The sequence below is a fragment of the Tupaia chinensis genome, unplaced genomic scaffold, assembly GCF_000334495.1.
Source record: "Tupaia chinensis unplaced genomic scaffold, TupChi_1.0 Scaffold000628_1, whole genome shotgun sequence".
NCBI lineage: Eukaryota > Metazoa > Chordata > Mammalia > Scandentia > Tupaiidae > Tupaia > Tupaia belangeri.
In genome coordinates, this window is record NW_006160148.1 from 118,041 (window position 1) to 145,881 (window position 27,841).

Consider the following 27,841-nt stretch of genomic DNA (forward strand, 5'->3'; position numbering starts at 1 on the left):
TAGCCATAGGGCCCCTCGGGTTGGCTGACCCTGCCGCCCATGACCTGAGCCTCGGATCCACCTGCTTTAACAACGAGGCCACAGAGATGGCCCCAAGTTGATTTTTTGTTTGTTTTGTTTTGTTTTGAGAGGTTTTTGCTATAGGGAATGTGCACTTGCCAGAAAGACAGAGACAGAGAGACAGAAAGGGAGAAATCACCCCCCAGGGCACACACGCACATGCGCCTGGCGTGAGTTTAAGCCACCGGGTCTGGGACTCGAGCCACGGTCAACTATGTGGGAGTCCAGTGACGTAGCCCTTACGTAACTGCTGGGCCCATCCAAGCTATTTTTTATAAAGGGAAAAACACGGTTAAATAAGAGCAGGGAAGTCCCCAAGATAACTGACAGTGGGGTCCCTTGGGCCTCCGAGACCCAGTCAGCCTTTCTGCCTCACGGAGGTTGGCCTCCAGATCTACAGCCAAGGAAGTCTCTGCAAGGACAGGGCCTGGAGCCTGGACAAGGTCTCCTTAGGAGCATCTCAGGTCCCTAGGTGGCCACTGTGGCAGGACTGCCCACCTTTAGGAACCTCAGCTGGAAATTTCTAGCCAATAAATAGAGCATAGGAGCCATCTTTGACAGCTTCCTAAAATAAGCACAGTGCCCACATGGCCAACCGTGGTTCAAATCCCGGACCTGGCAGGTTGCTTCTTCACTTTCCTCCTCTTTCTGTCTCTTGCTCTGTCCCTCTCTGGTCAAATGAAAATGAAATAAATAAAGTTAAATAAAATAATTCTTTAGAAAAAAGTAAGCACAGTACAAAAATAATTTGTCACACTAGGATTTCATGACAAATGGGATTAGGTGACTTCCCAGGCCCCCCGTTGAAACCACTTTGGGCCTCAATTTGCAATGAGGTCAATTTACTCTTCCTCTTCAATACAAAATCCCTGAGGCCTCTCCTGGTCATCTCAACACTGAATTACTGTAGACATTTTAGCTGAGGGTGTTCAATTTACTCTCTCCACTGAGAAAGATTCTCCAAAAATGGGTTTACTGCATGCAGGTTTACTAGAGACATTTGATATAATCTGGAAAGTTTAAGAGTTGGGGACACACCTTGAACCCCCATTTGTAAGGGGGTCATCCACACGTCTTCACAGTGGACCATCCTGGACATCGCCGTGGAGCTGTTTCACCTGATCAGGGAGCTAGAAGGAACCCACATCTTGGGGAATCTCTCGTGTGGGGAGTTGGCCACCAACTGCCCTGAAATCCAGAACCGTGTCTAACAGTACAGATCTACTCCAGACGGTAGATGCAATCTGGAGTCCCAGAGTTGGGGACACAGTTTGGGACTTGATTTTGTAGGAGCTGGACATATCTGTCTCTACTGGAACCATCCCGGGCTCAAACGTATCGGCTGCTTCATTCCAATGCTGAACGCCAACACTGAGGGTTTAAGAGCTGGGGACATATTTTGGGACCCAATTTTATGAGCTGGACCTTCTAATTTTCTTAGCAGCCACTCAGGGGTAAGAGGAGCACTAACTTCCCTGAGATGTCGAATGTGATATTGAAGTCCTGGACTCACGCCCCCAAATCTTCCTCTGGAAAGTTTAAGATTCGGGTTCCATGTGGGTCCCGTATTTTGGCAGGAGTTGCATCTTGTCATGGTCACTTATCAGAACTTGCAGATGGTCCATACTGTCAGCGATGCTGAATCCAGAAACTGCCCTGGGTCCTGCATCTTGTCGCACCTGCATCCCTTTCCGGCGGGAAACCTGGGTGGGAAATGTTGCGCAGTCTACTAATTTTACTTTGGATACTTTGTATCTTTTGTTGTTGTGGTAAACGAGATTTTGTCATTTTCTAGTTTCTAGACTGTAGACATGCAATTGATTTTTGTTTATTGATCCAACAAGAAAAAATATCTTATTCTGATCATTCTCACAATCTTTGATTTTTTTATGTGGACGGTTACATCCCTGGAGAACAGTGACAGTTTTGCTTCATCCTTGCTCCCTTTTTTTTTTGAGGTTTTCGCTATAGGGCGCGTACGCTCGCCAGACAGACAGAGAGACAGACAGAGAGACACAAAGCGAGAAATAACCCCCCAGGGGGGATGGCCACGCTGCAATCCCTTCTCCTCCATTCTCCTCTCAGGATTTTGGGCACGCACGCACACGCGCCCTGTGTGAGTTTTAAGCCACCGGGTCCGGGACTCAAACCGTGGTTGACTACATGGGAGTCCAGCGACATAGCCATTATGCCAACTGCTGGTCCCCTTTTTTTTTTTTAAGAGAGTTTTGCTATAGCGGGCGTGCTCACCAAAGAGACAGAAAGCAAGAAATCACCACCCCCCCCAGGGGGGATGGCCACGCTACAATCCCTTCTCCTCTATTCTCCCCTGGGGATTTTGGGCACCCATGCACATGAACCTGGTGTGAGTTTTAAGCCTCCAGGTTCCAGCCGCAGACCGCCGCTGACTACATGGGAATCCAGCGACATAGCTATTACGCCAGCTCGGTGACCGGGATCCATCCTTACCCTCGGCCTTGTCTCCATGAGCTCTGCGGTGGCCCGGGCCCATTGCAGCTACCACCGAACCTCCCATAGAAGCCACCTTGTTTCCTACCCCAGGGCCCCGGGGGCCTCCGAACCCTGCCATTGCACCGGCGTCACCGCCATTTGGTGTTTTCTCGTCCTTTCAGACCCGTGGGTATTGATTGTATTCTGCTTCTTTACTTTCCATTTTTTTTTTTTCCTATAGGGCGCATGCGCTCGCCAGAAAGACAGAGAGAGACAGAGAGACAGAAAGTGAGAAATCACCCCCCAGGGGGGATGGTCACGCTGCAATCCCTTCTCCTCTCGGGCTCTTGGGCACGCACACACACGCGCCTGGCATGAGTTTAAACCGCCGGGTCCGGGACTCAAACTGTGGTCAGCTACATGGGAGTCCAGCAACACAGCCATTATGCCAACAGCTGGTCCTGAAAAACATAGTTCTTAAGTGATGATAAAGTATTCTAAATATATCTAGTCAATAAAAAAAGCTACAAAAAACTTGATCAAATTAGTTAGACTGAACAGGCATTCAACTCGGAAGAATAGTATTAGAAATAAGGAAACTTGGCATTTTCTGTTTCCCTCCTGCACCACAAATTGGAAACATCATAAAACTAAAAGCAGTCCAAATTGAAACCAGGAAAATAAAGTGGTGACATGCTTTTTTGTTAGAAATCATTTGACATACACATTTATTTTTGATCACTGTTTAAAAGCCAGGGAAGAGTCACATTGTCTTAATAGTTCCGCTGTAAACAGAGTGAATTTCAGAGCTCTCAGTTTGCCTGGGGACTTCTGAGGTGCTGACCCTTCACTGGCTAGCTGGTCAGTTCCCTCTCCTCCAGGCTCTCGGCCCTTTGTGGGAGAAGCTTTGGTGAGAAACCACACCAGCTTGCCAAACCTTCCCACCTCCCCCGGCAGGCAGCAGGTGCTTGGGCTTATGTTTTAAAGTCCTGATAAGCAGTAGTTATCAACTCCGGATGGCAGTTTCTCCTGCAGGTGCTTCCTGAATACAGGAATGGGTGAGCTCAGTCCCTCCTTTCACAGGGAAGGACAGGCTACCGGTGACCTCGGATCTCTGACCCAGCAAGACCTCGGTGGATGGCACTAAGTCCCTTTGATGTCAGTGTGTTGGAAAAGCCACCCCTGAGTAGGGAAGAGAAGTTAGTTTATTACAGTGATGGTTCTGAAAGAGGAAAACGAGAGCAGCGTACGGCAGAGGTGTTCTTCTCCCCTTCACCTCCGATGGCTACTTCACTCCCGTCAGCTTCACAGTCCAGGCAAACTCCACCGGGAGAGCAGAGGGGGCCCACCGGGGCAGAGAGACGAGGAGGCCTCCTTTCAGACCTACGGTCCACTTTAGCGGTCCTTGGACTCCGAGCATCGTTACCTGCAGCAGGCGTGTGGGGACAGAAGAAACCAGTAATGCGTTACTCAATGGGTAGAGGTTATAGCCTGAATGTGGTAGGAAACCACCATGCCGGGTTGACAGGGAAGTCAGGGTAGCAGAGGTGTAGACGTGGGAGAAATCTGGGAGGGGAGGAAGAAGCGGAGGCCTACGGTTGCTTCAGAAAAAGTCACATCTTAGGGTCAGCCTATGGTCTGGTGGTTAGGGCGGCTGGATCCCACATGGCTGTGTGGCTTGAGTCCTGGACTCAGTGGCTTGAAAAAGAGACCAGGCACATGTGTGTGCCCCAAATCCTGACAGGATGGAAAGATGGAGGAGAAGGGACCCCAGCGTGACCATTCCCTATAGGGGGGTGCTTTCTTGCTTTCCTCCATTCTCACTCTCTCTCTCCAGCAAGCGCACATGCCCTCTGGCAAATTAAAAGAGAGAAGAAAAAGGGACATCTTAGAAAAGGACCCATGGGGCTGGCAGGTGGTGCGGTGGTAAAGGTGCCAGATTCCCATAGGGGTGACCACGGTTAAAGGCCCAGACCTGGTGGCTTGCTTTCTTGCCTTTCTTCTCACTTTTTTAAAATTAAAATAAATAAATAAATAAAGTTAAATAAATAATCTGAAAGAAAAAAAGAAGGAGAGAGAGAGAGAGGAAGAAAGAAAGGACCAATCAAAGCCCTTTACCTTTGTCGTGGAGGTGGTTATGGGGGCCTCAAGAGTCAAGACTCCATTTTCTGGCCAATGCATAAAAATGGCATAAACTGCTAGTCCTTTTGAGGTGTACCTGGGGAAAAAATACCACTGTCACAGACGGCTGGCTCGCTACCCTGGCACGTGGCGTCATGCAGTCCCCTCCCGCTGTCTACCAAGTCCAAGGCTTTGGTCTGTCATTGCCACTGGGAAGCACTAGGGACCCCATCCCAGCTCAGATCTGCAGGAAGGAAGGTGTCTGTTCAACTCCTGGGGAGATCTTCTATTCCCCCGCTCCTCTCTCTCTCTCTCTTTTTTTTTTTTTTTTTTGAGAGGTTTTTGCTAATGGGGTCTTGAGAGGTTTTTGCTATAGGGTGCATGCGCTCGCCAGAGACAGAGAGAGACAGAGAGACAGAAAGTGAGAAATCACCCCCTGGGGTAATAGCCATGGCGCAATCCTTTCTCCTCCATTCTCCTCTCGGGATCTTGGGCACGCACGCATATGCGCCCGGCTTGAGTTTATGCCACCGGGTCCGGGACTCGAACCACGGTCGACTACATGGGAGTTGTAAAATGTTTTACAACTCCAAAGTCAAGTGAAGAAAACTGGGGCTGTAACAAAGGCAAGATATCCAGCAAAGACAAATTCGTTGTTCTGACATTTCTCCGCATTTAGAAAAGAGGATGCAAATCTGAATAGAAGCTCATCCAGGGTTGGCTCTGTGGTCTAATGTTAAGGCAGCTGGATCCCACATGGCTGATTACGTGGCTTCAGGCCTGACCTGGTGGCTTGAAAAACCTGCTGGGCTCATGTGCGCATGCGCCCTAAATGTGCTATGGAGCGATGCAGACGGGATCGTGGTGTGATCATGCCCTCCGGGGGGCTTTGTCCTTTTCCATTTTGGCTTGAGCACGTGCCCTCTGGTAGAAAAAAAAAATCCATCTAAAACACGGATAAGTGGGACCTGCTAATGGCGTAATGGTTACATTGCTGGACTCCCACGTAGTCGACTGTGGTTCAAGTCTCAGACCTGGCGGCTTACAACTCACACTGGGTGTGTGTGTGCGTGCATGTCCAAAATCCTGAGAGGAGAATGGAGGAGAAGGGACTGTGGCATGGCCATCCCACCAGGGGGTGATTCTCGCTTTCTGTCTCTCTATCTCTGCAGAGAGTCTACATAGCCTTATAGCTAAACAAACACACAGATGAATGAATAAATAAACAGAGGGATTAGTCAGTGTTACTCCCTTGATCCAAAGACCCAAGTGGCCTAAGACACAGCCCAACCGGGCACACGTTTTGTAGCAGAATGTGTTTACTTTTGGGTTTCCTCAAAGCGACTTCTGACCTGGCTTGTAACATTGTAGACCCACAGAGATGTGGGCTCAGGACGGGCCACCGCGTTGTCCCTCCTACAGAGGACGAGACTCACCACACAGCTTTTGTGTTGTTCTCCTTCTGCACCCTCCACGGTCTGGAGGCGTAGATGGCCTCCCCACTGATGCTCAGCCACTTCCCAACAGCGAGAAGCCTTTCTTGGAAGATGGGCATGATCAGTCCATCTTTAGTGGGTCCGATGTTCAGGAGGTAATTGCCCCCCAGACTTACCGTCTGAACCAGTTCCTGCGGGGTGGAACACACAGGGGTTATGCGGAGAAAGGATCGAGGCTTAGTCTCACTGCTTCGTGAACTTCTTTTTACTATCTTTGTCTGTCATAAAAGCAGGACAGAGAGCCAGCCGGTGGCGTGGTGGCTAAGGTGCTGGACTCCCACATGGCTCACCACGGTTCAAGTCCTGGACTTGGTGGCTTGCTTTCTCACTTTCCCTTTCTCTCTGGTCAAATTAAAAAACAATAATATTGGGAGCCAACAAGTGGTGTGGTGGTTAAGGTGCTGGACTCCCACATGGCTAATCATGGTTTGAGTCCTGGACCTGGTGGCTTGCCTTCTCACTTTCCCTCTGTCTCTGTCTCTCTCTGGTGAATTAAAATAATAAGTAAAATGAAATAATTCTTTAAAAAATAGTATTGGGTCATCAGAAAAGTCACGAAGCATTTCTGCACAGAAAAACAGAAAAGTATATCATGACTCTTCAGGTGGCTTAATAATAAATAACATTTTTTAAAAATCTTAAAAACAACAAAAGCAGGGCAGGCTCAGAAGAGCAAACCAAACTCTTGCTCTAAGATGGGGGTACACGTTAAGGCTAATTCCGGGGCGGTCGCCGGGTACCCCTGTGAGTAAGCAGGGAAGGGAGAGGGAAGGCACCTGGTCGAGCGTGGTGGGGCCCTCACACGCAGTGACATAGACAGTGGGTCCCAGGAGGGAGATCTGGGGCAGGTGCTGCTGAGGGGGAGCTAGAACATGGAGAGACTCCAGGATGCCCTGCACGTGACGGGCTCTGCCAATGCACACGCTGGGCCAGGCGCTGGCTGCGGCAACGCCACTGGACCCGGCGGGGAAAGGGCCTGGTTCAGGCTGGGGCTCCCTGCCTTTGTCAAAAGAAGGAGTGAGAGAATCGGTTACTTAAAAAAAGAAAAAAATGAACCCATTGCCCCTCTGTGAAAACAGCTGTAAGAGATGTCTTTGTGGGACCAGCAGCTAGTGTGGTGGTTGAGGTGCTGGACACTCCCACATGGCCGACCACGGTTCGAGTCCCAAACCTGATGGCTTGCTTTCTCACTTGCCCTCTCTGTTCAAATGAAAACAAATGATTGAATAAATTAAATTAAATAAATAATTCTTTGCAAGACTTTTGGAGCAGGATTGGTGTGTATGGGTTCACAGCAGCCTAGAACAAGTACACTTCAAGGTCCGGATAAACAAGTGATAGACGGAACATACAAGAGAGTTTATTACGGTACTTTAGAAGACATCACATTGCGGGAACCAGCAGTTAGCGTAATGGCTATGTTGCTGGACTCCCATGTAGTCGACCGCAGTTTGCGTCCCGGACCCAGTGGCTTAAAACTCACGCCGGGCGTGTGTGCATGCGTGCCCAAGATCCCGAGAGGAGAATGGAGGAGAAGGGATTGCGGCGTGACCATCCCCCCTGGGGGATAATGTCTTGCTTTCTGTCTCTCTGTCTCTCTCTGTCTGTCTGGCGAGCGCACGCGCCCTATAGCGAAAACCTCTAAAAAAAAAAAGAAGACATCACATTGTTAACTTTCAAGGTCTTCTTCCAGTCTTTTTCCTATGTAGTTAATTTCTTTTAAAGGTTTTTGCCACGGGGTGTGTATGCATATTAGAGAGAGAGAGAATGAGAGGGAAAGTGAGAAATCACTCCCAGGGGGATGGCCAGGCTACACACCAGGAGTGATTTTTGAGCCACCAGATCTGGGACTCGAACTGCAGTCAGCCATGTGGGACTCCAGTACCTTAACCACTATAATACCTGCTGGCCCCTTTCTGCAGTTAATTTTATAGAGTTGCAATAATACATAATGTATTTTTTCATCCAACAATCTAAGCATTAATCCACGTTACATTCATCGACATTATAATCATTAAGGAAAATCCCTAAATCCACCTCATCTCCTCATGGCTGCAAGAAATGGAAACACTCCAAATGCCCAACTGAAAACGGTCCTGGGAGGAGCGCCTCTGTGGATGACACGCTCTGCAGCCAGAGCTACTTCCTCGGGACAGGCCTCTGTGAGGGTGCCCACAGCCCTGAGCGGGCCTACCGGCCTGCACCAGTGTCCAGACCTCTTCCTCACCCACAGTTAGAAGGGGTTTGAGAGCTGTGGTTGAAACATGGCAAACCTGGGGCCGGCAGGTGTGGTGGTTACGGTGCTAGACTCCCACATGGCTGCCTGCGGTCTGAGTCCGGGACCCGGTGGTTTACAATCACACCAGGTGCCTGTGCGCGTGCCCAGAACTCCAGGAGGAGAATGGAGGAGAAGGGACTGTGGCAGGGCCATACCCCCAGGGAGTGATTTCTCGCTTTCTCTCCCAGTGTCTCTGTCTCTGTCCAGAGAGCGCATGTGCTCTATGGCAACAACTTAAAACAGAACCCGTGACGACGCCGGGCCTCACCGAGATGATCTCAGACTCGTTCATAATGTGGCTGACGGTCATGTCGCGGCGGTAGCCCCAGGACATCTTGTCGATGCTCGTGCACATCTCCCACTTGTGATCCGGCAAGCTCTCTGGCTTGAATTTGTCTTGACAGTTGTAGTACCCTCCGTGGTGACAGGGACAGTTCTGGCCCCACCGGTCATTTACCACCACCTTGTCCTAAAGGAGGCAGAGGGCAGGGTCAGAGCAGTAAGACGCTGAGCTGCTTTTTCATTTCAAATCTGTCACAGGGTCTGAGTACTTGCCGGAAACAGGGGAGGGGGAGAAAGGGAGAGGGGGAGAGAATGGGAGAGCACATTGTGTCCCTTCTCCATTCCCCTCCTGGGATTTTGGGCACAGTTCTGAAGCTGGGTCTAGGACTTGAACCACACAGTCGGTCATGTGGAATCCAGCCACCTTAACCACTATGCCACCTGGCTGACCCCACTTAGCTTGGTAGACTTTTTTTTTTAATTTTAACCACCACGCCACCCACTGGCCCCCCCTAGACTCTTTTATTTTTTAAATTTGTTTAATTTTTATTATTTTTTTTTTTGGAGAGGTTTTCGCTATAGGGCGCGTGCACTCGCCAGACAGACAGAGAGACAGAGAGACAGAAAGCGAGAAATCACCCCCCAGGGGGGATGGTCATGTCGCAATCCCTTCTTCTCCATTCTCTCAGGATCTTGGGCACGCATGCACACGTGCCCAGTGTGAGTTTTAAGTCACCGGGTCCGGGATGCGAACCGTGGTCGACTACGTAGGAGTCCAGCGACATAGCCATTACGCTAACTGCTGGTTCCCAAGACTCTTTTTTTTAAAGAGATTTTTGCTATAGGGCATGTGTAGTTACCAGAGAGACAGAGATAAGAGAGTAAAAGTGAAAAATCCCCCCCCCCAGGGGAGATGACCACAAGGCAGCCCTTCTCCAGTCTGCTCTCAGGATTTGGGGCACGCATGCAGAAGTGCCTGACAAGAGTTCATGATTCTGGGTCTGGGATTCAAACCACTGTTGACCACATGAGAGTCCAATACCTTAACCATCACTCCACCTGCTAGTCCTCTGACACTAAGACATAGAATATCTTAATGTAAACATCTGATGTAGCAGTATATTTTATAACAGGGTGTCCAAGACAAGGTAGTAACTTTCATCATGGCTAAGGAGATTAGATAAAAGTTTAACATTCTTTTTTTTTTGGAGAGGTTTTTGCTATAGGGCGCGTGCACTTGCCAGACAGAGAGACAGAAAGTGAGAAATCACCCCCCGGGGGGATGGCCACGTCGCAATCCCTTCTCCTCCATTCTCCTCTCGGGATCTTGGGCACGCACGCACACGCGCCCGGCGTGAGTTTAAGCCACCGAGTCCGGGATGCGAACCGTGGTCGACTACGTGGGAGTCCAACGACATAGCCATTACGCTAACTGCTGGTCCCAAAAGTTTAGCATTCTTATTTCTTGCTTGTTCAGCGTTCACACTGCTATGGAAGCTAGTTAAATCCAAAGCAAAGCAGAAGCGCTTTATTGGTAGCTAGTACGAGCCAGTGTCCTGCACTCAGTTACTGGTGTCTGGGTGTCACAAGGCCACAGCACTGAAAAGGACAACTTTGGGTCAGTCCCCCATAGTGGGCTTTGAGGTTCACAGCTGGCTCCACCACCGATGTGAGAGGGGATCTTAGGCGTGACTTTACCTTTTAAGTGTAGTTACATGATCTGTTAAAGGACAAAAAGTCTGGGTCAGCAGATGGCAGGAAGGTTACATCACTGGATTCCCACATGGCTGACCGGGATTCAAGTCCTGGACCTGGCGGTTCAAAACTCATGCTGGGTGCATGTGAGTGAGTGCCCAAGATCCTGAGAGGAGGATGGATTGCAGCATGGCCATCTTCCGTGGGGGATGATTTCTCACTTTCCCTCTCACTATCTCTGTCTCTCTTTCTCCTTTCTCCGGTGAGCTCATGCACTCTAAGGCAAAAACTTCTCAAAACAAAACAAAAAACTCAAAAAACAAAAAGCAAATAAGCAAAAAAAAAAAAAAAAAAAAACCCAAACCAAAACAAAACAAACAAAAACAAGCAAAAAAACAAAAGAGGGCCAGCAGATGGCAGGGAGGTTAAGGCACTGGACCCCCATGGCTGATTTTGAGGTTCGAATCCCAGACCTGGAGGCTTGAAAAACACTCCAGGCACATGTACGTGCATGCCCAAAATTCCAGGAGGAGAATGGAGGAGAAGGAACTGCAGCATGGCCGTCCTCTCCAGGGGCTGGTTCCTCACTTTCCCTCTCTCTCTCTGTCTCTCTCTGGCGTGTGCGTGCACCTTACAGCAAAACTTAACAAAAGAAATCTAGATCTTCCTGGAGGAAGCGGCCGTGAGTCCAGACACTGGCACAGGCTGTCTCTTCCCCTTCACCTCCTCACTCGACCTCACCTCCTCACTCTCAGAGCCTCGGACGGTCCACACCCGCCCCGTAGGCTCAGCCGTCAAGGACATGCACTAGGCAGGTGCGGTCTCCCAAGTGACAAAACTGTCTGCGCACCTGATCGTCCAGCAGGGACAGTGGAGGGGACAGACGTGGACAGTTACAATGTGACAGCATATTCCTGGGATGAACATCTGGGAGTCTCCACATATTCAGCAAGTTCCAGAAAACACTTCTCTTTTTTTAAAAAAATAACTTTGCCAGAGGGTGCATGCACTCAGTGGATAGAGACAGAAAAAGAGAGAGACAGAGAAAGGGAGAAAGTACCTCACATGGGGGATGGCCATGCAGCAATCCCTTCTCCTCCATGTCTCCCTCCAGTCAGGACTCTGGGCATGCACACACATGCACCTGGCGTGTTTTTCAAGATGCCAGGTCTGGGACTCGAACCGCATAGTCGGCCCTGTGGGATCCAGCCACCTTAGCCTCCAGTCATGGGCTGGCCCTCCTTCTTTTTAATCACAACAGATAATAATTAAGAGGTAAGTCATGCAGACACTTACCTTGACGGGGCTATCGTTGTAGAGCCAGGAGAGAAACTCCGTGGAATTCCAGTACGTGTCAGGGCTTTCCCACTCCCCGTCGGACCAGATCAGATCAGGCTTGTATCTAGAAGACGTGTGACCGGGGCAGTTTATTACGAGTGCGTTCGTGGGCAAGTCTTACGGACTGAGTTTTGCAACAAATACTTAAAAATTAACACCCCACTCCACTGAAAGTACCGTAAGATTATCGTAACGCAGAGGACGTAGAAAACCCGAGAATCACCACATCACTCGGTTAATATGACCCCTGTTTAAAACAATCACTGGGCCCAGCCTGGGTTAGTCTGCCGTACACGAGGCCGCAGTGTGGAAAGCCACAGGCCAAGCGTGGGTTGGAGCTCCAGGCTGTCTGAAAACATGCACCGGCTCGCACTTGGGTGCCCAGGGTTCTGAGACACCGGAGGCAGGCAGACGGGACAGCAGCATGCAGAGACCTTGTCAACGGTGCTCCCTGCCCCCTTGTGGACAGGTATGCGTGCACTCTCTCCCCCACACAGCATGGCACTGTGCTGCATTTCCTCCTGATCTTTCTCTTTACACCATTTTCGAAAATAGAGTTGTAATCAGTATATATACAGTGTATGGTCTGGTTTCCTTCCAGCAACTAATTCCAATTAAGAGTGGTGCTCTTGGGGCTGGCAGGTGGCGTGGTGGATAAAGGCTGGATTCCACACAGCCAACCACGGTTCAAGTCCTAGACCTAGCGGCTTACTTTCTCACTTTCCTTTCCTCTCTCTCTGTCTCTGTCTGGTCAAATTAAAAAATAATAATAACAAATGGAATTAAATAAACAAATAATTAAAAAAAAAAGTGGTGCTCTAGAGGCCAGCAGGTGGCATGGTGGTTAACACCCTGAACTCCCACATGGTCAACCATGGCTTGAGTCCCAGACCCGACAGTTTGAAAATCACACTGGGCACATGTGTATGCATGTCCAAATTGCCAAGAGAAGAAGAATATAGGAGAAGGGATGGTGCTATGGCCATCCCCATGGGAGGTGATGTCTCCCTTCCTGTCTCTGAATCTGTCTTTCTCTGTCTCTCTTGGGTGAGCTCATGTGCTTTGTGGTAAAACAAAACAAAACAAAACAAAACATGGTGCTCTAGAACTGAAGGATTAAGATTTCTACTTTTAACTATTTAGAACTTGAACTATTCTCCAAAATGCTTTTTTTTTTTTTTTTGACAATTACCCGGTGTTTCTACTGTAAAGGTTCTATAGAATCCACCTAAGCCCTAATCACTTTTTGTGCGTTATTACTCCGTCCTACAAAGTGTGTGCGTGTGCGTGCGTGTGCCTGTGTATCTATATATGTCCCTAAGGTAAGCACTATCGTCCCCATTTCAGTGGGAAGAGCCTGATGCTCGGGAGAGCAGTTTGCTTTGGTGACAGAGCTTGTAAGCAGCGGGAGGTGGAACTCCATGCAATGTGCCTCCTGCCGGCCCCGTGCTAGGCTCCTAAGTAGCCAGCAAGCAGGTGCCGGAAACAGACTGCCCCTCCGGGTGGTGAGACAGAACGGTGGCCTGCACCTTCCTGTGCGCTGGAAATCATATAAGCAAGGTCTACTCATCACCTCATTCGTCCTCACGGCGCTATGGTCTATTATTATTATTTTTTAAAGTTTATTATTTATTTTTAAAAAAACTTATTTATTTAATTTTATTTTTTATTACTATTTAAGTTGCTGTAGGGCACATGCACTCATGAGAGAGAGAGAGAAAGAGAAAGAGAGAGCGAGAGAAAGCCACCAGGTCCAGGATTTGAACTGTGGTCGGCCATGTGGGAATCCAGCGCCTTAATCACTATGTCGCCTGCTGGTCCCTATTTATTTCTTCTTTCTTTCTTCCTTCCCTCCTTCCTTCCTTTCTTTTAAGTCTATGGATTTCCTATTAGATTTTCACTTTGAATGAGTTTCTAGGCATTTTTGGTTTACCTAGGCTTTTGCCATTGGGCATATGCATTCACTAGAGAGAGACAGACAGTGAGAAATCACCCTCCGGGGATGGCAGCGTAGCAATCTCTTCTCCTTTCCCTCCGTGGGATTTCGGGGCTGTATGCACCCAGCTTATGCTCAAGCCACTGGGTCTGGGACTCGAATCGCAGTCTGCCATGTGGGAGTCCAGCTCCTTAATCACCGCACCACCTGGGCCATGTGACGGACCAGGGCTCAAGTTTATTATTTTTTCCATGAGCGAAAGAAACAGACAAGAGCGGGCGAGTCCCTCAACAGGGTCTTGACGCCATGATCCTCCCCAGCCTCATTCAGCCCAGAACAAGGGCACGCGCATGCCCAGCGTATGCGAGGTGGTCCAGACACAAACCTGGCACCTTCCCATATGATCAGCCTTGCGGGCACACCCTTGCTTACTGCTGTGCCAGGCAGCCCTGTGCTGTGTCACTGTGCCCATTCTGCAGACAGAGGAACCGAGACCTGGGAAGAGGAAGTCTGTTCAAGGCCACAGAGCCAGTAGGGAAAAAGAGCTGAGATTTCAACCCAGTAATGCCTGGTCTTTCTAAGCTTGGGCAGGTCTCTCACAATCGTAGTGTCTCTTAGAGAAGTCATCCGGATAGGATCTGGAGCCAACGAGGTTTCTTACAGTGAGAGTCCTGGCAGACGGCTGCCTCTGAAGCCTTATGGGTCCTTGTCTTCTAGGAGCCCCCAGGTCTGAGAAGGGCAAACCAGGATACCGTGGTGACAGCTCATGACAGATCCCAGTGTGACAATGAGCTTTTTTTTTTTTTTAATTTTTATTTATTCATTCATTTTTTTTTAATTCATTTATTTTTAATTTGACCAGAGAGAGGGTGAGAAAGCAAGCCACCAGGTCTGGGATTTGAACCGCAGTCAGCTATGTGAGAGTGTCCAGTGCCTTAACCACCACGTCACCTGCTGGTCCCCAGAGCTATTTATTTATTTTTTTTTTGGAGATTTTTGCTATAGGGTGAGTGTACTCATTGGAGAGACAGAGAGACAGAGAAGCAGAAAGCGAGAAATCACTTCCCAGGGTGGGGATCCTGAGAGAATGCAGAAGGGATTGCTGTGTGGCCATCCCCTTGGGGGTGATTTTTTGCTTTCTCTCTCTGTCTCTCTCTATCTCTCAGGTGAGTACACGCATCCTATAACAAAAATCTCTTCTCTCTCTAAAAAAAAATAATAATGATCCTAACACCCCCCTTGCTCTGTACCAGACACGGTGACAGATACTTCCCACAAACTATTCCTTTCTTCAGAGACATTTTTGTTATAGGGCGTGTGTGCTTGCCAGAGAGAGAGGAAGAAATCACTCCCCGGTGTATGGCCACACTGCAATCCGTTCTCTTTCATTTTCCTCTCAGGGTTCTGGGCACCCACACACACACATGCACCCAGTGTGAAGTTTTTTTAAAGAGATTTTTACTATAGGGCACATGTGCTCACCAGAGAAAAAAAGAGAGACAGAAAGCCAGAAAGCAAGAAATCGCCCCCCAGAGGAGAAAGCTGTGCCACAATTTCTTCTCCATTCTCCTCACAGGATTTTGGGCACGTGTGCACACATGCCTGGCATACATTTTATGCCACAGGGTCGGGACTCAAACCACAGTCGACTGTGTTGGAGTCCAGCGATGGAATCACTACGCCATCTGCTGGTCCCCCTTCCTCCCTGCCTGAGATTTTTTTTTTTTTTTTTTTGAGAGATTTTCACTGTAGGGCGCGTGCGCTCGCCAGACAGACAGACAGAGACATAGAGACAGAAAGCGAGAAATCACCCCCCAGGGGGGATGGGCACGCCGCAATCCCTTCTCCTCCATTCTCCTCTCGGGATCTTGGGCACGCACGCACACGCGCCCGGCGTGAGTTTTAAGCCACCGGGTCCGGGACACGAACCGCGGTCGACTACGTGGGAGTCCAGCGACATAGCCATTACACTAACTGCGGGTTCCCCCTCCCTGCCTGAGTTTTAAGCTGCCAGATCTGGGACTTAGACTGCAGTTAACTACGTGGGAATCCAGCGATGCCATGTGCTGGTCCCACCACTGTTCTGAGCCCTGCATAAAAGGTATCATCCCCACCCAGGCTGCAAAGCGGAAGTCTGAGGCTGAGATCCGTTTAAGGTCTGTAAGCAATAAAAACCAGTATGTCCGATGTGTGATCCTCGGCCAGAGGCCATCCCTCCCTTTCATCATCTTTTTCTTTTTTTTCTTTTTTTTTTTTTTTAGGTTTTGCCATAGGGCGTGTGCACTCAGGGAGAGGAGAGAGACAGAGAGGGAAAGGGAGAAACCACCCCCTGGGGTGATGGCCATGTCGTAATCCCTTCTCTTCCACTCTCCTCCTGGGATTTTCAGCACACACACACAAGTGCCTGGCATGATTTTGAGCTGCCAGGTCCTGGACTCAAATCGTGGTCGGCCATGTGGGAGTCCAGTGCTTTAGCCACCATGCCACCTACCGGCCCCTCCCTCCCTTTCCAAGATCCTACATAGAGAGAACAGAGTGTGAGGGGGGTGGTGAAGTTGTGACTTAATTTATGAAGGCTATTTTATTTGGAATGTAGTAATTTCAGATGTTTTGAAAAGTAGGACCAAAAAAAATCACTGTTTTTCTTATTATTAGTATTAGTATTATTATTTTTAACTGATAAATACCAATGTTTATTCAATATACTTGTAGTTTTTTTTTTTTTTTTTTTGAGAGGTTTTTGCTATAGGGCACGTGCGCTCACCAGACAGACAGAGAGACAGAAAGCGAGAAATCACCCCCAGGGGGGATGGCCATACTGCAATCCCTTCTCCTCTATTCTCTTCTCGGGATCTTGGGCACGCACGCACACGTGCCTGGCTTGAGTTTAAGCTACTGGGTCCGGGACTCAAACCGCGGTCGACTACATGGGAGTCCAGCGACATAGCCATTACGCTAACTGCTGGTCCCTATTCAATATACTTGTGAAAAAAAAAAAGAAAAAGTACTTCGCAGTATGCTGTAGAGAAGGTTATTCCTTCCCATACTGGCATGGGCCAGGAGGAGTAAAAGTTAAAAGCAAAAAGCAAAAAAACAAAAAATAAAACAAAACAAAAATAAAAAGCAACTTTCTATTTTTATGCTGGCTACAAAGGCCTCCAATAAAAACCTATACTTTACCCACCCCCCGCCTGTGTCCTTTGTCTTCATAACTTGACTTGCTCACGTTCACCCATCGCTGTCAGCCACGAGCAGGTGCCAAAACAGCCACGGAAGGCTGTGTGATATGAAGGCTGCCAACAACGTGACAGAGACTGGAAATGACTGAGGTAACACATGTGGCTTCACACGGCCACCAGAAGAGCTGATGCTCTGATAACATGGTCTGTGTTTGCCGTGCGGGCTGAAACTGAAATTCCAATCCATAAGCCCCGTGCTCTATGATGTTAAGTCTGAAATTAATGCAGCGCAATTCATCTTCAATGTGGTACTTCAATAGCACTAGATGCTACATTGTTTGCTAAGCCCTGGTTTACTTATCATTAACTAAGCTACGGGAATGCTTTGTCCTTACAAATCATGTTTGCTGAAGCTATCTTGTCCATTTCTGTGAACTCACATACCAAAAACCACAGGAATGTTGTAGGAAAGACATTTACAAAATTAAAAAAAAAATTACACATGTTATTTTTTAAAATTACCTATTGTCTGCAAAACTAACCCAGCACATTTTTAAAACAATTAAAAAAAAAAAAAAAAGGGATACAGGTTGCTTATGAAGGCCACAGCTTTGGGGACAACTTAGAGCCAAACTTTAGGTGTGCAGTTGATCCAGACCTGAACAGTCTGATCATCCCTGACGGCCCCACTTGTTTGCAGGGCTCTACGGCTACAGCATGTTCTTCACTCATTGCACACAAGACAGACACCTGTCCATCTTCACCCACACTGTACTTTCCTTCAATTTCTTGGCCCAGTTCACCTTCTGGCAGCTTAAGGTCCTCACGAACCTCACCGGTCTCTGCAGCAGGGAGAGGTAGCCATTCTGAATGTGGATCAGTTGATATAATTTCTCTTGATATTTGGAACATCCATGTTATGTTGTGAGTAGAGGGGCAAATGTCTTCATGTTTTTTGCCAGTGAAAAATCCCAGCAAGGTGAACCTTGGCATGGCTGAGCTTTCCAGTTCTGGAGGTTGACATCCCCACTATTTTGCATGGTTGTCCTTTCAGCACCACGAAAGCGTTTTTGTGCAGGGCTGAGCACTGCATAGGGTAAGTGCTGGAAGTCCCAGCATCTCCCATCGTGAAATCGATTTCATCCGCTGTGGTGGGCTGGGGACATGGTAGTTTTTCTGAGGGGACTTCCAGCAGCCACAGAAGGCCTTCAGCCTGCGTACCACACGGGTCCCCTCTGCTTTTATTATTTCGATGTGTGCTGGACTTTACATTCCTGTCCTCCTGCCTCCCGTGCTTTAAAAAATAATTATTTACTGGGAACCAGCAGTTAGCATAATGGCTATGTCGCTGGACTCCCACGTAGCCGACCGCGGTTCGCGTCCTGGACCTGGTGGCTTAAAACTTACGCTGGGCGCGTGTGCATGCATGCCCAAGATCCCAAGAGGAGAATGGAGGAGAAGGAATTGCAGCGTGGCCATCCTATATATATATATATTTAATTCCATTTATTATCATTTTTTAACTTGACCAGAGAGAGAGAGAGAGAGAAAGGGAAAGGGAGAAAGCAAGCTGCCAGGTCTGGGGCTCAAACTGCGGAGGGCCATGTGGGAGTCCAGTACCTTTAACTGCCACACCGCCTGCCGGCAGCCTCCCGTTGCAACAGTACCATACAGGAAGCTGATCTCACTGATGAAAGCCCGCGGGCACAAAGCACCGCTGTTTCTTACCTGGTAACGAGGTCGTACAGCTCTGGCATTGTTTTTGCGCTGACAAAATTCTGTGTTTTGAAGCCATTTTTCTTATCAAGCAGGTAGAGGGGATGGAACCACTCTAGGAGCGAGTGGTAGAGCCCATAGCGTAAGTTCCTTAAGAGAAAAACAGGCTGTGACCATCACTGAGCACAGGACAAACGACTCCAGAAAAATCAGTTTTAGCATCTTTACATATCAGTGAAGCGTACCCGTTTTTAGACGAAAATAGCTTAACACCAAAATGTCATTAAAATGATCTTTATTTATTTATTTTATGTTTCTGCTTTAGGGCACATGTGCTCCCTGGAGAGAGACGGAGAGAGGGAAATTGAGACATCATCCCCTGGGGGATGGCTATGCCACAATCCCTTCTCCTCCCTTCTCCTCTAGGGAGTTTCGGGCGCGCGTGCACACGTGCCCGACATGTTTAAGCTGCCAGGTCTGGTACTCGAACCATGGAATCAGCCATGTGGGATCCAGCACCTCAACCACCATCCACTTGCTAGCCTAAATGACCTTTTAAGTCAATGATCTGAACAATACACCGAACTATTTAGAATTGTTTTTTGTCGTCAAACATAAAAATCTATATTCTAGAGAAATTGGAAAAGAGAAAAAAAAATGACAAAATATTCAAAATAGAAATCATCCTTAGTAGTATTTTCTACATAGACGAAATGAAGTTCATTGTTCCATCGAGCTAAGATTTACGAATAACTCTGAACCGAACCAAGTGAAATGGGACTAAAGTGCCCTATCTTGGGGACCAGCAGATGGCATTAATGGTTATGTTGCTGGACTCCCACGTAGTTGTCTGTGGTTCAAGTCCCATACCCAGTGGCTTAAAACTTATGCCAGATGCGTGTGTGTGCAAGCTCAAGATCCTGAGAGGAGAATGGAAAAGGGACTGTGGAGTGGTCATCACCCTGAGGGATGGTTTCTCGCTTTTTGTCTCTCTGTCTCTGTCTCTCTGATGAGTGCACACACTCTATAGCATAGCACACTCTCTTACCAGAAAAAAAAAAAAAAAAAAGAATGGTGAACGTTAGAAACACAGAATAATGCAAGTCAGAAGTACAGAGAACATGGAACAGGTAAGTACTTCATCACATGACTCAGGTGAAAACTGGCTCCCGAAGCCCAGCTCTAACTGCCATCGCCCAGTTCTATGGCAGACTTATTCTGAAAGCACAGCACTGGGACTGAGCCCCCGGCAGGTGACACAAGTAGGCACAACACTGGGGACTGAGCCCCCGGCAGGTGACACGAGTCGGCACAGCACTGGGGACTGAGCCCCCGGCAGGTGACACGAGTCAGCAACTCCCTCTTATGGGGTCAGACGTGCCTTGGGCATTTTGGGCCACGCACGCGTCTCCGGCTCAGCTTTCCAACTGCAGCTTGCAGGCAGTCATGGGTCTTGTGAGTTGGCCTGGCTGGGTTCCAACCAAACTCCATGGCCGATCGCCCTCCCCTGAACGGGACCTCGGGTTTACCGAATCACAGCAGAGCTGAGTTTGGGAAGGGCAGGACACCACTCGTCTTCCTCACAGGCAAACATTTGGTCTGCGGGGTCCAAATGCCACCTCTGCCCCTTCCTGCCTCCTTGATCTTGGGAAGCTTCTTCCTAGCAAGTGGCAAACACTGAGGAGCACTCACAGGAAAACCATTCACGTTTGCTGCCCTTCCCAGCCCCGTGAAGCCTACACAAAGACCTGGGACGCTCTGTGCTGATGGCCAGCGAGGACACAGATGAACACCTCAGTCTCTGGCCTCCATCAGACAGTGGAGAAGGCCCTCGGTGGGAGCGCTTCCCGGAAGGAACCCTTGCAGGTTGCAGGTGGAGCAGTGTGGTCTACGCAGGGTAACCTTCACCCAACCAGACGTAGCCACGGATTTCTCTGATGGTGTCGCCTTTACTCTGGTGCTAACTAGTTAGTAAGCATGGAATACAGCCAATTCCAAGGCCAGAAGCCTCCAGGTGGCTGACTAGGTGCAAACTTAGAAAACACAAGCGTCGAAAAGGCAGGGGGCTGGAGATGACCAAGGAGCCACCCATAGACACATACCTCTTGCGGACAGCTGTGCCCAACTCACCAACCAAGTCACGGTGAGGACCCAGGTCCTGAGAGTTCCAGTTCCAAGACACAGGGCTCGGCCAGTTCGTGAAGCCTTCGTGGTGCTTTGTGGTCAGGACCACGTACCTGTGGACGCCAGAACCACGTGAGCAAGGAGGGCTGTGAAGAGCATGAACCAGCCAGCTTGCCGCAGCCTGTGACATGGTCGAGGGCCCAGCTGTGGTGGGCAGAAGGAGTGCACCCCTCTGCAAGCCGGAGGCCACCGGGAAGCCTGGGTTTGGTGCCCAGGTTAATCTGTGCTGGGCATGCGTGCGCGTCCGTGGTTCTGGCTGGCTGAAGAGGGCTGGGGGGAGGAATGGAGGCTTGAGAAGCTGTTGAGGGGGCTTGTCTTTCTCTCTCTGTCTCCAATGGAAGAAACTTTAAAAAACATGGAAGTTAAAGTGCTGGGTCCCACATGGCCAACTTCGTGGTTCAAGTCCTAGGCCCCAAGGTTTGAGACTCATGCCACGCGTGTGTGTGTGTGTGCCCTGCACCTTCTATCCACCCCTCCAAAAGAAATACGGGCCAGAGGGGGTGTGGAGGCTGAGGAGGCTGAATCCCACATGGCCAACAGCACAGTTCAAGTCCCAGAACCGGCAGCTTGAAAATCACACGAGGTAGGGACCAGCAGGTAGCATAATGGCTGGGTCGCTGGACCCCCAGTGGTTGACTGCAGTTTGAGTCCTGGACCCGGTGGCTTAAACCCACGCCAGGTACGTGTGCATGTGTGTCCAAGATCCCGAGAGGAGAATGGAGGAGAAGGGATTGCAGGGGCCATCCACCCTGGGGGGGTGATTTCTCGCTTTCTGTCTCTCTCTGGTGAGCACATGTGCCCTATAGTTGAAAACAACAAAAAACCAAACCAAACCAAAATGCAACAACAAAAACTAGTAGCAATGAAAACTATTGGGGCCGGCAAGTGGCATGGTGGTTAAAGGCGCTGGACTCCCACATGGCCGACTATGGTTCAAGTCTCAGACCTGGTGGCTTGCTTTCTCACTTCCTCTCTCTCTCTCTCTCTCTCTCTGTGTCTCTCTGATCAAACTGGAAAATAATAATGATAATAATAATAAATAAAATTAAAATAAAATAATTTTAAAGTCTTTAAAAAGAAAAAAAAACTATTTAAAATCAGTAGCACACAAAACGGCCGGGAGACTGACGGCAGGAGACACCCTGTGGAAGAGCCCAAGAGTGGCCGCAAGAGTCCCCTTGGGTATCACTCCGGGACAGTTCAGTCCCCAAAGAGGAGGCACAGAGCAAGGAAGGGGTAGGGACAGGAAAAAGAAGTGCAGCCTCAGCTCTGGTTCTTCTGGGTAGAAATAATTAACCTCGTTAACCATTTTCCCTGAAGGAAAAGATCTCTGTGGAAAAGCAGGCTGGCTGTTACCGCGGCTGAGGGATTGGCTCTCATTCACAGACGTGACAAAAGACCCAAAGAGCTGGGAAGGAGGCAAGTATTGGAACAGCAACCAGATCACCGCAACTTCAGTTTCTTAAAGCAGTTTTCCCCACGTGGGAGCCTCCTGCCTGAGCCCCAGCGGGGGTAGCAGGCACGGGTACCTGCTGCGATGCCCAGCCTAGCGAGGGGCAGGGATCAAACTCACGTCCCCCGTGTGGCCCCAGCCCACCCAACACAGCATCTCGGCCACCGGGTCCCCTGGAGACAGAGGTAGAAATGCTGAGCCAACCACGGTGTAGTGATGAGGGCGGCTGGATCCGCGTGTCCCACCACGCAGTTTGGGCCTCGGCCCACGGACTGGGAAGGAAGCCCAAGCATGTGCGTTCATGCCCAAATCCCAAGTAGAGAATAAAGGAGAAGGGTTAGCAACGTGCTCATCCCCCGCGGTGACTCTCATTTTCCGTCTCTGTGTGTCCCTCTAGTGAGCATGTGCGCCCTCTGGCAAATTGAAAAGAAAAAGAAAAAGAAAAGAGAGAGAGAAAAAACCCTGCCTACACACAGTGATTGCATCCCTGGCTGGTACGGAGAACTCCAGGGCAAGGTAGGACTTTAGGCTTTGTGGACCATATTCCGCTTGGTAGCATATTTTTCTTTTTAAAATAATTTTTAAAAGAACTATTTAATTTAATTTATTATCATTTTTATTATTTTTTTTGGGGGGGGGAGAGGATTTTGCTATAGGGCATGTGTGCTTGCCAAAAAGACAGAGAGAGACGGAAAGTGAGAAATTACCCTCTGGGAGGATGGCCACACCGCAATCCCTTCTCCTCCCTTCTCCTCTCGGGATCTTGGGCACGCATGCACACGCGCCCGGCGTGAGTTTAAGCCACCAGGTCCAGGACTTGAACCACAGTCGACTACATGGGAGTCCAGCGACATAGCCATTACGCCAACTGCTGGTCCCCATTTTTAATTTTTAAAAAATCTGATCAGAGAGAGAGACAGAGAGAGCGAGAGGGAGAGTGAGAAAGCAGGCCGCCGGTTAAGCCCCCTGGGAGTCCAGCGCCTTAACCACGAGTACACCACCCGCCGGCCCCTTCAAATAATCATCTCAAGGTGTAAAAACCACTCTGACCTCACAGGCCCTACGGAAACACGGCTACAGTCTGTGGACCCCCGGTGCAGTGGAACCTTCTCACAGCTGTGGGAGCTGCGGTCTAGACACTAGGTCTCTTCTCTCCGGGTCAGCTGTCTCATTCATAAAACAAGGGATCTGGACAAGGCTGTTCCCCAGATTTCAATTTTGTTTTTCATTTGTAAGTTACGGATCTCTAAAGCCCCTAGAAGGCAGACACCACTCCTGTTTACTCCAGCCTTGTACGTACAGGAAACGGCAGCCACTAAATGCGAGTTTCTCGTTAGCACAAGAGAACCTAAAGTCCAAGAGCAGCTAGAACCTGGAAGTGAGACAGGGAAGGAAGGAAGCCGCTCTCCCTCCCCTCCGGGAACCTCTCTGCTTCCCTTCTACTCTTCTCCAGCCCACTTCCCTCCCAGCAGCCAAACCCACCCTTTTTCTCTTGGAGAGAATTTTGCTATAGGGCATGTGCACTCAGAGACAGAGACAGAAAGCGAGAAATCACCGCCCAGGAGGGATGGCCATGCTGCCATTCTCTGTTCTCTTAGGATTTGGGGCATGCTTGAGCCCTGTGTGTTTCATGCTGCCAGTGGAGCACAGTGGAGGCGGAACGCTCCACCCCCGCTGGATTATTTGACAGTTCAGACTCCCACCTTCAGCCCTACTGTCTCCCAAAATCCTGTTTTCCATTAGCGAATTAGTTAGAATTTTGTTTGGAGAGAATGTTGTGACACCTTTGGAGATAATTGGAGACATCCTGGGGAGTTGCAAAGCCAGAGTCAGGAATCTCTTCTCTGAAATGTTTTCTTCCGAAAACCTAGGAAATTGACAGAAGAAAAATAAATGACATATGGAGACTTAAGCAACTGCATAAAAAAATATCTGGTGAGAAGCTAAGAGTGAAAGCACAGATAATTAGTGGTGCAGAAGTTTTCACCCTGTTCTGATGGTCATCTGAACAACTTAATATGGAGGCTCAGGTTGTACCTAGGCTGACCTTGTTCCTCAAAGAATGCACGGAGACTTTTCTAGGAGGTATTATGCAGTCACCTTGCCCTGAATACATAAAGTGCTTGGGAAGCACAGTAGGGAAGGCCCCTAATTTTCTGGCAGAGATTTTGGAAGGATGGTTATTATCAACCTAGTGCTGCTTCACTTCTTCTCAAATGTAAATACGGGTCTCCATTATTCATGGAAGTCTATTAGGGGCTTATATTTCACTCCTCGTGCCTCCACCACAGTGCCAGCCAGAACCTCATAAGAGATGAATAATTCCTAACCTAGAACATGATTTGCAAAGCTTAGACTTTTATTTTGATTGCTTCTGGCAAATGTCATAAAATTTTAACAATTTAGGCTGTTTTGAGGGCTTCCTTTTGTTATGACCTCAGCCTTGCAGGTTGCCCACCAGATTCTCACCCTAGGCCAAAAATCACGTAATACGATGAAGCAAACTTTGATGAGAAAGGAGAAAGGAAAGGACACCATACCAAACCCAACCATGGTTAGCTCCAGTAGTCATTTGTTAGCTATCAAAGCCAGGAGAAAACAGATGGGATACTCAACTCACCTGACGCTGCCAGCCTGCCACTTCCTGCTCTATCCCCTTCTCTTGCAGGGCTTGATATTCCAGCCTTTAGCCTGGGAACAGATTGGGTGACAGAATAGAGCAAGTGGTGATTTTTGTTTTTTTTGTCTGTTTTTGTTTTTGTCTTTGTTTTAAGAGATGTTTGCTATAAGGGTACGTGAGCACCTGAGAAAGACAGAGAGAGACGGAAAGTGAGAAATTACCCTCTGGGAGGATGGCCACACCGCAATCCCTTCTCCTCCCTTCTCCTCTCGGGATCTTGGGCACGCATGCACACGCGCCCGGCGTGAGTTTAAGCCACCAGGTCCAGGACTTGAACCACAGTCGACTACATGGGAGTCCAGCGACATAGCCATTACGCCAACTGCTGGTCCCCATTTTTAATTTTTAAAAAATCTGATCAGAGAGAGAGACAGAGAGAGCGAGAGGGAGAGTGAGAAAGCAGGCCGCCGGTTAAGCCCCCTGGGAGTCCAGCGCCTTAACCACGAGTACACCACCCGCCGGCCCCTTCAAATAATCATCTCAAGGTGTAAAAACCACTCTGACCTCACAGGCCCTACGGAAACACGGCTACAGTCTGTGGACCCCCGGTGCAGTGGAACCTTCTCACAGCTGTGGGAGCTGCGGTCTAGACACTAGGTCTCTTCTCTCCGGGTCAGCTGTCTCATTCATAAAACAAGGGATCTGGACAAGGCTGTTCCCCAGATTTCAATTTTGTTTTTCATTTGTAAGTTACGGATCTCTAAAGCCCCTAGAAGGCAGACACCACTCCTGTTTACTCCAGCCTTGTACGTACAGGAAACGGCAGCCACTAAATGCGAGTTTCTCGTTAGCACAAGAGAACCTAAAGTCCAAGAGCAGCTAGAACCTGGAAGTGAGACAGGGAAGGAAGGAAGCCGCTCTCCCTCCCCTCCGGGAACCTCTCTGCTTCCCTTCTACTCTTCTCCAGCCCACTTCCCTCCCAGCAGCCAAACCCACCCTTTTTCTCTTGGAGAGAATTTTGCTATAGGGCATGTGCACTCAGAGACAGAGACAGAAAGCGAGAAATCACCGCCCAGGAGGGATGGCCATGCTGCCATTCTCTGTTCTCTTAGGATTTGGGGCATGCTTGAGCCCTGTGTGTTTCATGCTGCCAGTGGAGCACAGTGGAGGCGGAGTCCAGCGATACAACCACGCTGCCATCTGCTGGTCCCCAAACTAGTTTTTCTTTTTCTTTTTCAATAAATTATTTTATTTATTTTGATCAGAGAGAGAGAGAGCGCGAGCGAGCAAGCAAGTCACCATGTCTGGGACTTGAACCATGGTCAGCCATGTGGGAGTCCAGCACCCTCAACCACCACACCACCTGCTGGCCCCCCAAACTAATTTTTCTAAGAAGCACTTGTAAGTTCCCTGACTTGACACCAAGCCATTTCCAGCCCTCCAGGTTTACTCCTTCCAGAAAGGCCTGTGCCTCCCACCAGCCTCAGGGTCTTTGCCCCCCTTATCCGCACCCCAGACCTCTCCAGTTTCAGTTCTCTGACAGTCCACAGAACGTTTCAAACCTTCCTCCCGCACTTCCCGTGTGCAAGGTACTGAGAGGGGCGGAGTGGAACCTGCTGTTGCCCAGATACACTGCACACCAGAACCCCTTCGGCCTCTGTATCCTGGAGGGCGGCTGGGACTTGTCCAAGCTCGCAGCTGAACCAGGACTGGACTCCCACAGACTCAAAATCCTGGAAGCCTGACTATCTTGCGGATCCAAAAACGGACCTTAGGTATCGCCCACTCAGTCCTCTCTACACGCAGGTGTAGGCGCAGGGGCTTTCTAGCCCACCAGCTCCCTGAAGCCTTCATTTTAAAGTCCCCAAGCTCTTCCTATGATCACGTGTGTCTGTTCAATTCTGAATCCTTCGGGAGGACCTGAGGGTATCCTCAGACAGATGGGCAGCAGTGTGGCCTTGGAAGGGTTGTCTACCCTCCACCTCCTATTGCTCGCGTCGGCCTGGGGCGGGGAAGGAGTGTCGCCGCCCGCCCCGCCACGACACTCACTTGGCCCCGGCTGCCTGGAAGAGGTCGGCCCACTGGTCCGGGTGGAAGAAGCGCGCCGTGAACTGTGGCCCGAAGTCGGCGTAGCTGAAGCCGGGCGGGTAGTTCTCGTGCACAAAGAGCTCGTACCGGGGCAGCCTCTCGCCCTGCCAGTGCCACCAGAACCACTCGCTACCCCAGGCGGGCACCGAGAACACGCCCCAGTGCACAAACACCCCGAACTTGGCCTCGTCGAACCAGGCTGGCAGCGGCCGGGAGTCCAGGCTCTGCCAGTCGGGTGTGTAGCGCCGCGGAGGCTGAGTCCGGAGCGTCGATCCAGCCTCCCCGAGGAACAGCACCGACAGCAGCAGCAGCAGCAGGTGCCGCGCTGCCCGTACCGCCCATTGCCAAGGCCGCAGCTCCCGCATCGCTGCTTCCGCGTCTCCACCGCCGCCTCTTATCACGCCGGTGACGAGGCGCGGCTCCGCCCACTCCGGCCAACGATTGGCTCGGAGGAAAAAGGGGCGTGTCAGCCCAGACTGCGCGGCTACCGAGCCGCTCCCGCTCGCGGTGGGCAGTGCCCTGGAGTGCCCTCTGGCGTTCAAAGGGAGAAAGGCACAACGACGACCAAGCTCCGCGGCTGAACAGAAGAAAACTTTAGGAGGAATTAACCGCGGGATTTAATCCTGGAGGTGGGAAAGGCTGGTGTGTGCCCAGAACTGGAAGTGGTTCTTTTTGTGGCCGCAGTCCTGCAGAGGTATGCTGAAGTCAGGCCACGAGTTTTATTTAGTAGGCAACTGAGAGCCATAGTGGGGTTTTTGAGATGTCAAATAAAAGCAAACCTGGAGGCAGGGATACCAGTTTGGAAGAATATTTGTAGCCTTGCAGATTAAGGAGGTAGGGGGGTGATGGGAGAAAGCATTATGAGGGGAGAGGAGGGAGAAAAGTGGGCGCTGAAACAGGAAACGGGGATGCTTACCTCTTATTTATGGACCTAGGGGACTTTG

The 27,841-nt window shown here is 49.7% G+C and overlaps 1 protein-coding gene and 1 pseudogene across 1 annotated transcript; both read right to left on the reverse strand.

Annotated features, from left to right (window-relative positions):
- Window positions 1-3,208: 3,208 nt before the first annotated feature.
- Window positions 3,209-27,390, reverse strand: FUCA1 (alpha-L-fucosidase 1). The gene is made up of 8 exons (XM_006159377.2): window positions 26,859-27,390; window positions 20,655-20,789; window positions 18,565-18,702; window positions 11,680-11,785; window positions 8,675-8,875; window positions 6,069-6,259; window positions 4,630-4,729; window positions 3,209-3,937 (listed from the first exon to the last, which is right to left on the reverse strand). Exons 1-8 carry the CDS (start codon window positions 27,260-27,262, stop codon window positions 3,797-3,799), a joined length of 1,416 nt encoding a protein of 471 aa, XP_006159439.1. The 5' UTR covers window positions 27,263-27,390; the 3' UTR covers window positions 3,209-3,796.
- LOC102492491 (eukaryotic translation initiation factor 5A-2 pseudogene) lies at window positions 17,374-18,506 on the reverse strand (annotated as a pseudogene).
- Window positions 27,391-27,841: the final 451 nt, after the last annotated feature.